Source organism: Notolepis coatsorum (assembly GCF_963971535.1).
Source record: "Notolepis coatsorum genome assembly, chromosome: 15".
NCBI lineage: Eukaryota > Metazoa > Chordata > Actinopteri > Aulopiformes > Paralepididae > Notolepis > Notolepis coatsorum.
This window is the reverse complement of record NC_140179.1, coordinates 24,706,158-24,717,139: the sequence shown is the minus strand read 5'-3', so window position 1 is coordinate 24,717,139 and position 10,982 is coordinate 24,706,158. Positions and strand designations below refer to the sequence as shown.

The window sequence follows — 10,982 nt, the reverse complement described above, 5'->3', positions numbered from 1 at the left end:
TTCCTGGTCGACGTGAGGAAGAAATAATAAACTCCAGCAGTTGCGTGTCGTAGGAAGGGGAGGGAGGGGGTGCAGACCTTGCATGGCGCAGAGGCGACACGTCGGGGGGATAAAGGGGCGGAGTTAAGATCCATGAAACATTCCACGTTTTCTGTTTTCTTTAAAACCATAAGTGCAAACAAAAACAAAAAAAAGAGAAAAAAGGCATCCCATTGTTTTTGGTTTTAAGGCGGGCGGGGTCAGCTGGGGGGGGGGGGGGGGGGGGAAAGCCTGTGCTCGGTCGAGACGTCCGTCCACCCCTCCTCCTCCTCCTCCTCCCTGGGTCTATTTCAGGCGTTCGATGAGCTCCTGCGTGAGGCCCAGGTTCAGCAGCTGCATGGTGGACAGAGTGGCCAGGTGGGGGTAGGAGCGCAGCAGCTTCTCCCAGCACAGCTCCAGGAGGCTGGGCACCGACAGCCAGATCTTAAACAGAGAGCCCGTCCGCTTGTTCTCCTGGATGTTCACCACTCCCCCGTGGATATACATGCAGCCGGCCTGGAGGGGAGAGGGGGAGAAGAGAGAGAGGGAGGGAGAGAGAGAGAGAGAGGGAGAGAGAGAGGGAGGGAGGGAGGGAGAGAGACAGAGAGAGAGGGAGCGAGAGAAAGAGGGAAGGAGAGAGAAAGAGAAAGAGAGGGAGGGGGGAAAGAGAGAGAGAGAAAGAGAGGGGGGAGGGAGAGAGAGTCGGTCATGAATTACCATGGTAATAGCTGCAGTATTATAGACTATTGGTGGTGACCTAGACCTCTAGCTATAGTAAGTGTTTACTAACATGGTGACCTCTAGCTATAGTAGTATGTACTAACATGAGTGACAGTGGAAGTAGTATAGTAGTAGTATAGTAGTATGTACTAACAATAGTGACAGCAGCACAGTGTAGTATGTATAGTAGTAGTAGTAGTATGTACTAACGGGAGTGACCGCAGCACAGTGTAGTCGTATAGTAGTATAGCATAGTAGTAGTATAGTATTATAGTAGTAGTATAGTAGTAGTGTAGTAGTAGTATGTACTAACAGGAGTGACCGCAGCAGTGAAGTAGTATAGTAATAGTATGTACTAACAGGAGTGACAGCAGCACAGTGAAGTAGTATAGTAGTATAGCATAGTAGTATAGTATTGTAGTATAGTATTATAGTAGTAGTATAGTAGTAGTGTAGTAGTAGTATAGTATTATAGTAGTAGTATAGTAGTATAGTAGTAGTATGTACTAACGGGAGTGACAGCAGCACAGTGTAGTAGTATAGTAGTAGTATGTACTAACAGGGGTGACCGCAGCACAGTGTAGTAGTATAGCATAGTAGTATAGTATTGTAGTATAGTATTATAGTAGTAGTATAGTAGTAGTATAGTATTATAGTGGTAGTATAGTAGTAGTATGTACTAACAGGAGTGACAGCAGCACAGTGAAGTAGTATAGTAGTATAGCATAGTAGTATAGTATTGTAGTATAGTATTATAGTAGTAGTATAGTAGTAGTGTAGTAGTAGTATAGTATTATAGTAGTAGTATAGTAGTATAGTAGTAGTATGTACTAACAGGAGTGACCGCAGCACAGTGTAGTAGTATAGTAGTAGTATGTACTAACAGGAGTGACAGCAGCACAGTGAAGTAGTATAGTAGTATAGTAGTAGTATAGTATTATAGTAGTAGTATAGTAGTAGTAGTGTAGTAGTAGTATAGTAGTAGTAGTATAGTATTATAGTAGTAGTGTAGTAGTAGTATGTACTAACAGGAGTGACCGCAGCAAGTGAAGTAGTATAGTAGTAGTGTAGTAGTAGTATAGTATTATAGTAGTAGTATAGTAGTAGTGTAGTAGTAGTATGTACTAACAGGAGTGACCGCAGCACAGTGTAGTAGTATAGTAGTATAGCATAGTAGTATAGTAGTAGTATAGTATTGTAGTATAGTATTATAGTAGTAGTATAGTAGTAGTATAGTATTATAGTAGTAGTGTAGTAGTAGTATAGTATAGTATGTACTAACAGGCGTGACCGCAGCACAGTGGAAGTAGTATAGTAGTAGTATGTACTAACAGGAGTGACCGCAGCACAGTGTAGTAGGATAGCATAGTAGTATAGTAGTAGTATAGTATTATAGTAGTAGTGTAGTAGTATAGTATTATAGTAGTAGTATAGTAGTAGTGTAGTAGTAGTATAGTATTATAGTAGTAGTATAGTAGTAGTAGTATAGTATAGTAGTAGTATGTACTAACAGGAGTGACCGCAGCACAGTGGAAGTATGCAGGCTCTGGCATCACTGCAGGTAGTTTGCTCCACTGGAACGACTGCAGGTTGATCTTCCACAGGTCAGATAATATCAGCTCCCCGTTGTAACCTCCACAGATAAACACGTCTGTGGAAAGGAAAGACAAAAATGTATTGGTCAGAAACAACTACATAGTAAATTAGGCCTTTTTTACAACAAACATTAAGATAACATGGCACGTTGTCAAGTCGTTTCAAAAATAGAGAGGTGATCGTGCCCAGTCGTTTCAAAATAAGAGTGGAAATCATGCCTAATCGTTTCAGAATAAGAGCGGAGATCGTGCCCAGTTGTTTCAGAATAAGAGTGGAAACGGTGGCCAGTGCGCATTTGGACCTTGCTGCTCTCCGTACCTACATCACAGTAGGTCAAATGGACGTTCACCCTACGGGTGACGTTATTTCATATAATTTATTATTTCGTACTCAAATGCATTCTATAATACCTAAACATTCTATCTAAACATTCTATAGTACCTACACATTTTGTACCTGATGAAGGGTCTAAGGACCGAAATGTTTAAGTTTATTTATAAATGTTTTACCCAGGGACAGTGCACATTAATCAACATCTTCAGTTTCCACATCAATGTAAATGTGCCAGAGTTAGCTAATGTAGTCCCTGCCTACCTTTATGGTCTTTATGGTGTGGGAGGAAACCGGAGTACCCGGAGGAAACCCACGTGAACACGGGGAGAACATGCAAACTCCCTACAGAAAGGCCCCCTGCTGGGGTTCGAACCCAGGACCTTCTTGCTGTGAGGCAGCAGTGCTGACCACCGTGCCACTCGAAATGTCGCATTTTTCAAATAAGGTTTATTGCCAGTATGAAAAGACAGTGTGCCTGAGTTCTCTCTTCTCTTGCCTGTGGATATTTTCTCCTACACACCCGTCTAAGAAACTTAAGGTGAGCATGAGACTGTAGTCAAGATTAGAACCTAAACATTGAACTGCAGGCCACCTCAACTTGCATCCAGGTCACTCAGGTCTGGCAGCCAAAACCTCCTCTCCATCCCACGCACCAGGCTGTCGACCATGGGGCACCGTGCTTTTTCCACACTGGGGCCGCGCCTGTGGAATCAGCTGCCAGGATCCATCAAGGCCTCAGACTCCCTTGCTGCCTTCAAGGCCAGCCTTAAAACCCATTTATTTTACTCTGCCTTCCACTAGGGCCTGTTTTTTTTTCTTCTGTTTTTATTACTGCTCCTATGTTTTATGTTTTTTTTATTTTATTCATTTGAACATGTTTATGTTTTAAACCTTTTTATTTTTATGTTTTTATTAAAAAAAAAATCCCGTTTCCTATTCATTTGAATGTTTTTATGTTTTAAACCTTTTTATTTTTCCTTTTTGCTGTGAAGCATCTTGAGATCTCATTGAGTTTAAAGTGTGCTATATAAATTATTATTATTATTATTAATACTTGCTTGTCACACACTCACGACACCCATAAGTTGATGAAATGCTCCCGATAGTGCAGTGAGTAATCAAAGGGATGACGTCGTGGTCATGTTGCAGGAGCCGTCGGTAGCAGGTAGCAGTGTTGTAGTCGAGTCACTAAACCTAGAGTCCGAGTCGAGTCTCGAGTCCCCAGTGTTCAAGTCCGAGTCCAAGACCGAAAAAACAAAAACGTGTGTTGTTGTAGCCACCCGGTAAATCGCGATTTTTTATTAGTTTGTCATGACAAACCAATTACATAATCCAACATATGTGTAAAGGCACAACATATTCCAGTTAACGGTATTTTTTTTAATGATTCGTTACGGCGCAATCAATACATCCATGCGTTCGGGACCTCCATGTTTTGGGGATATTCATCAGAAAAATCGGATCCGGGATTCGGCTCCCATCAGTCGGGCAAGAACTGCGGGTTTTCAGCCTCTCTCCTCTCTCCTGGAGCTTAAGGGGGAGCCGCGCTCGGCCAATCAGAGAAACGCGGAAGGCGCTCGGCCAATCAGAGAAACGCGGAAGCGCAAGTTTGTTGCCTAAAGTGTTCACGCATACCACGTGGCTGTGTAGTGGACCGAACGAATACAACGGTATGTTAACCACTAACGACCGCCCACCGGGGGCTGTTTTTTTCACAATCTAATATAATTATTATTTCTTTTTTTACAAGTTGATTATTAATTTCAATATAGAATATTCGTAGGGCGGCTGGGTGGCGTAGCGGAGATTGCGCTCGTCACCAATGCAAGAGACTCCGGTCTCGAATCCCGGTGTCTGCGGCTTGGGCCAGTCGTCATACTATCTCAATTGACAGAGGTAGCGGGTGGAAGTCGATGGGTGGGGATTGGACGTTGTGGACAGCGACTCCTACAGGTCGGTTGGGTGACGCCTGCACAGCAGAGACAGGAAGTATTGGGGGCAGCGTGAGCCTCCCACGCGTTACTCCTCGCCACTGAGAGTCTGCGCTGTCTGGTGAAAAGATGCGACAGGCTGCCTCCGCGTGTACCGGAGGGGAAACGTGATGCAAGGCTTCTATCCTCACTACGACCGACCAGTGGGAGGCATAGTCTAGCAACGTTCAAGACAGGGGAGGGGAGAATTGGCAACATGAAATTGGAATGAGAGAAAAATAGAAAAATAAGGAGAAAAAGTGGATCAAAAATATATATATAGAATATTCGTTGACAGCCCTACAAGTACAATTAGTTACTGCACACTACATCACCCCTGAGTGGAACATGGAAAGCCAAACTTTCCCCCACTGTACCGAAAACCCATACCGAACCTTGACTTCAAAAGCGAGGTACGTACCGAACCGTGGTTTTTTGTACCATTACACCCCTAAACCACCGTTACACCCCTAGTAGCAGGTAGTAAGAATGGAATGACTCACCGTTTCTAATTTGCACACAGCTATGGCATCTCCTCGGAGCTGGATGTCCTGCAGAAACACACTTTTAGAACCGTTCTGTTCGAAGAGGTACGAGAGCTAGTAGATCTCCAGGTGCAAAGTACAAACCTATTTTATCGTGAGGTTTAGTGGTGATCTCCTCCCAAGAATTAGTCTCCAGATTGTAAGCATGTATCTGGAAGGAAAAAGAAAGACAAAGAAATTATAATGTTGAAACGCCCTCATCGCCCTCATCCAGAGTCGGACAAAAAGACGAGATACCAATTTCCTCTCCGTGCGTTCAGTAGAAAGATATCCGGCTGCAAGCTAGCCTAGCTTAGCATTTACAGTTAGTTATTTAGCCGACACTTTTATCCAAAGCGACTTACAAGTTCTGTACAACAAGTCAGCAGGAAGGGTCAGTAACATTGTTCATCAAACCTGGGCGCTAGTCTTGAGTGCATGGTAGTATAGACATATTAGCATAGTAGGTAGTAGTATAGACATATTATATATCAGCAAAAGTCCGTGATCATATCAGCGATGAATGTCGATCTAGAGTGACGTAAAAGTCGTATGAATTCTGACATAACGTAAGGTTATTTTTAGGGATGCTCGATATTGGCTTTTTTACCGATACCGATATTGTCCAACTCTTAATTTCCGATACCAATATATGCAGGGTTTCCCCCCCCAAAAACTGAATAATTTCAGGTAATTAACATTACATATATCTTGTTGTGGAATTAACACAACATTATTTTTTTTTATCCACTTTCTCCCATTTTCTATTTTTCTCCCATCCCAATTTTCATATCGTCCAATTCAACCCTCCCCTGTCTTCGAACGTTGTTTCTTGCCTCCCACAAGCCGGCTGCAATGTGGACTAAGTCATACATAGCACGAGTCCCCTCCGATACTCGAGGTAACAGCCGTCGCATCTTTTCACCTGCGCGGCTCGATCTTTCAGCGTTGGGGGTCTGGGCTTTGGAGGGGCCCCGCCCCCGTCGCTTCTTGATTCTACTGCGCAGGCGCACCAACCGACCTGTAGGAGTCGCTGTCCACAACGCCCGATCCCCACCCTTCAGTTTCCCTCCCCGTAATACGGCCAATGTGTATTACTGTGGACGACCAGCTAAACTGAAAGCAATGTGGAGAGCGGGGCTCGAACAGGAGGCATCCTGTTCGAGCCTAGTCTCCAGCATTCGTTGCGAGCGCCTTGCCCACTGCGCCACGTAGCCGCCCTGAATTAACACAACATTATGCATACTTTTGACAATAAATAAAAAATAATTGAAACAGATACCGATATTTTCCGATATCACATTTTTATGCCATTATCGGCCGATAATATCGGTAGGCCGATAATATCGGACATCCCTAGTTATTCTATAACCCTAGTTATACGAGTATAGCGAGCGCTCTGCTCTATTGGAACTATCCCTTTATCCAGTCTAATATTGAATAATTTTCTCCCCATGCAGACACCCATCCGCCTGGCCACACCCACATCCGCTCCTCTACATAAGCGGGGTCGTGGCCACACCATCAGCTCCTTCCCAAGTCTTTCACCACCGAAGGAGAAGACCACGGGGTCCTCAGTGAGTCAGAGCAGAGCGCTCGCTATACTCATATAACTAGGGTTATAGAATAACCTTACGTTATATTATCGTATAGCTTACGCTCTGCTCTATTGGAACACAGGAGCTGAGCAGAGCGGAAGCTCGACAAATGTACCTGCTGAGGCCCCCCACAACCATCAGAACCGGGGAGGACCCGAGCCCCCAGGACCCCCCTAGTGGAGGACGGGAGGGAATCGGATCCGACTGTGCGAAGAGGGTTTAGCACCTCAAACGCACAGGGTGAGCAGACCGTGGGACTTACCTTCACTCAGAAGGACCCGCGACCACTCAGGCGCGCATCCCACATGCCACCAGGGAACGGACGGGAAGCAAAAACACCTGTCACAGCCCCCAACATCACGGGGTCAAAGGTCAAGAACCCAACCCCGTGGCAAGGCCGTAGCAGCGGAGGAGATCGCAGCCCTAGGACAACCTGAGGGCCAGGACCCCCCGAAAAAAGGGGGCCCGGTGAGGTCAACGATGCCGTAGCATCGGGACCCAACCAGACGGTCACTGGTGACACCACCCCTCACATCGCCAGCGTATCGGACAGGGCCCAAGTCAAGAGTAGGCCCTTCCCCCCTTTGGCACGCCGCTCTGAAGCACTCTAGCTTACTGCACCTGGTATTCCCAGGGGGTCTCCCATCCAAGAACTAATGAGGGCGGAACCTGCTTAGTTTCCGAGATCTGACAAGATCGGGCGTGTCCAGGTTGGCATGGCCGTAAGCCCCAAGAGGCTACCACCCCACAATACTGTGGGGACAGACGGCGCGCCGGGGAGACAACCCCCTAAGGGGGTTGATCCCTCAATCCAGGCAACAGGCCAGAACTCGACCTGTGCCTGGAGCACTGCGGACTAGACAGGCGCCTAAGGGGTCTACTCTAAGAACAGTACCCGGCGGAAGGGGTGTTCGGTATGCTGTGCACCATGTCATGACCTCAACAAACCCAACCCCTCCAGCGGGGTCGAGATTCAAAGGAGAGGCAGACACAATTGTCAGACGTCATGAAAGATGCGGGGGCACACTCTTTGGCAGACAGGGTCAAGAGAGTCGACTCTGCTACCAACACACCGGAGAACCAACCACCTCCCTATGTTTAGTTTAACAGGAGGCGGTTGTTCCCTTAACCCACCAAGAAAACTTAGAAACATAACTGCGCGTATACACAGGCTATACAAGCAGTACAAGTGTTCCAGTTTTCAAAGGGTTAACCCAGGCCAACAGGTCGACGAGAACGAGTCCGGACCTGGGCCTGGCGGACCGGGACCTACACAGGGATGCCTAGAGGGGTTGACAGCAACCACCTCGACAGCCCCCTCCCATCCCTGCCCAGCAGGGGGGATGAGTGAAACAAATGGAGAAGGACCAGGCCCCCTAACACAGCGCAAGGTACAACACAGTATGGACCAAGCACGTCACTGTTATGGGCAAGTCGTAGTGGCATACATATGATACATCCCCGACATCAATCCCCGCGAAGCCCGGACCGACCCGGCATTTTCCCCCCCGGAAAAGCACAAAGTCCTTCAGGGTACCAGAACAGCAGATCTGCGCCCCGGTGGACAACGGGTTAACTGACCTGGTCCGGCGCGACCAGAACCAGTCCCACGTCCTAGTCACGCCGCCATCCCCAGTCCTAAGAGGGGGGTAGGTACGCGTGTCGATCTAAAACATCACAGAGGGCGCCACCAAGATGGACAGAACGTGAATGCGCTGCTCCTGGCGGCCCACCTCATGGGCGTGAGATCCCTCCGCCAATGTAATGATCTACTCCGTCATCTCCCCCCGGAGATGCACGTGAGTCATCGAGTCTAACCTAGTGCACTGGTGCTCGGTAGAGATAAAAAATATCCTTCCTAGTCGCCCGCATAAAAAACGCTGTTTCTATAAATTGGGCAACCAATGCGCTCCAATTCCCCCCCCCCCCCTTCCTGTGACGCGCTGCCCCTCAGCCGACAGGGAAACTGACAGGCAGGAGGTCCTACCTCTCGGCCAATCAGTAAAGAGGGGGGGAAGGATTTATTAGCCCACCCCTTATGACCCCTCACCCCTGATACGATGCAACAATAAAGCAGAGCCATGACACCAGTCGTAGCGTGCTACATGAAAGCGCATTATACCCGTTAGGGTAACAGCTTCACATTCTGCACGCCAGCCACAGACGATAATAATAATAATAATTAATTTAATTTATATAGCGCTTCTCAATAACCCGATGTCGCTGATAAACGATGACCTAGTCTGTGCAAAAACTGGCTTTATACATGGCTTCAGGCTCATGTGCGAACTTGCCACCTGAATATTTTACACCTTTACCCTAAAGTAAGAAAAACAGACCAAGAGAGGGGCCAAGGCCTTGGTACAAGAGCTACACATGTAAACTTCTGTAGGCCAACACCTAACCCAGTTGTGGATTCAATGCCACGTTTACTTAAACGTGAACACGATACACACAACCCTCTTATCACAAAAGTTCACTCTCACTACTGCAAGAGGAACGCCGTTTCTTATGAGAAGAGAAGACATAAGTCCTCGATCAAGTGCTGGTCACAGGCCTTGCTAAGTCTACATAACAGCGACCAAACAATTTTCAGAGAAACTGCCTCTCTCTAAGCAAGAGCACAACCCCAGCAGAAGCTGAGGGATTTACACTGTATCCCCAAAAATATAGTGAATCAACACACATTTGTAAACAAAATCATATTTGAGGGGAGGGGGGGGGGGGGGGGGGGGGGCAGGGGCAAACCGGGGAATAATTTCACCCACCACCTCACCCCTGATACGACGCCAAATGAAAAAACAGAGCCGTGAAAAACAGGTTTCCCACAGATCTGCTTATGTGTGAAAAAAACTTGCCACTTGTTATTTTCATCATTACCCTCAAGTAAAGAATAACAAGCTAAGAGAGGGACTCAGGCCCCCAATCATATGCCACTATGTGCAGCATTGTAGGGTAACACCCAGCCAGTTGTGGGCTTAGCCACGTTGTCTAAACGTTACATGAACACACACAACTTCTCATCATACAACAAATAACCCAGTTAATTTTTACTCACGTAAAAAAACAACGCTGAGAGAAGACATAAGCCTTGGCCAACGCTAACCTAAGCTATACAAAAGCGACCAAGACAATTTTCACACCACACGTCGTATCTCCAAATGTAGTGAAGTAACATATGTTTCGTTAACAAAGACATCGTTATTAACCAAAAACATTCGGGAGGGGGAGGAAGGAAGAGTGGGGCAATGTCCAATGGACATCTTACCCGCACCAACGAACGCAGGACGAAAGGCCGTAACACAGGTTGGTCTACCACGTTGACGAAGGCCTCTCGCTGGCAAGGCCAGAAGAGGCAATGGCCTCGCTCCGGCGTGACGGCCCCCCTCCTGCAGCCGGTCATGGCGCAGGCCCGACGACATCTTCTGCCAGAGATGACGTCGTAGTCAGAGTGCCAGGGCCCGCTATTCTCACGGCTAGCGCCAATGGTTGTAGCATAAGCTAAAACAGCTAACTCTAGGCTAACTGATAGCATCAAGCTAACGTTTCCAGCTGAGCGCAGCCGCCAACTAACGCAGTGGCAAGCTAAGCGGCTACTACTGAAAGCTGCACAACGTGAGAAAAAGCAATACAGGCCAACACTTCAGACAGCCGCTGTCTTTTCCTCTTCTTGTCCGAAGAAAAAAGGGAAAAAGGCAACACACGCCCCTCTTCAGAACGGTGTTTACCAGACACAGCGGTATCGGCAGCAAGCCCCTCGTTGTACGCGGGCTGCAGCCGACCTGAGCTGGAGATATTCTCATAACGAAACACCAAGCTCACCTCCCTCGTGCCGGGTGTTTTTCATCTTGAAAAGCGGGGCCAGCACGGCGGCAGAGGGTATCCGTTTGTCCAGAGACCCGGGGAATTGAACCGCAGATTCGGAATCACGGTCCCAGGAAAACAAAGCTACGACTTCACTGAGGAGGAGCTAATGTAATCATGGGGCATCAGACTAGAACCCCCTCCACGCCGCTAAGGGGCAGCGAAAAGGATTCTAGCCTGGAGCCGACCTTCGTAAGCTGTGCAGTTGACCCCCCACAACTGACACACCTGGCGCCCGCGTCGCAAAAAACATCACCCGCCCAGAGAGGCCGTCAGCCCCCACACAGCCGACCGCCTCCCAAGCATAGTGTCCAGCTGCAGAGCCGGAGACAATGCAGGCGGGGATTGCTCAGCGACGC

At 47.6% G+C, this 10,982-nt stretch overlaps 1 protein-coding gene across 1 annotated transcript in view; it reads right to left on the bottom strand.

Moving 5' to 3' along the window:
* Positions 1-251: 251 nt before the first annotated feature.
* klhdc10 (kelch domain containing 10) overlaps positions 252-10,982 on the bottom strand; it is a 31,970-nt gene continuing 21,239 nt past the window's right edge. The window contains exons 6-9 of the mRNA XM_084330822.1: positions 5,267-5,333; positions 5,141-5,188; positions 2,250-2,389; positions 252-534 (exon numbers count right to left, since the gene is read on the bottom strand). Of these exons, the coding sequence (XP_084186948.1) occupies positions 325-534; positions 2,250-2,389; positions 5,141-5,188; positions 5,267-5,333 (465 nt within the window). The 3' untranslated portion in view covers positions 252-324. The remainder of the gene's footprint in view (positions 535-2,249; positions 2,390-5,140; positions 5,189-5,266; positions 5,334-10,982) is intronic.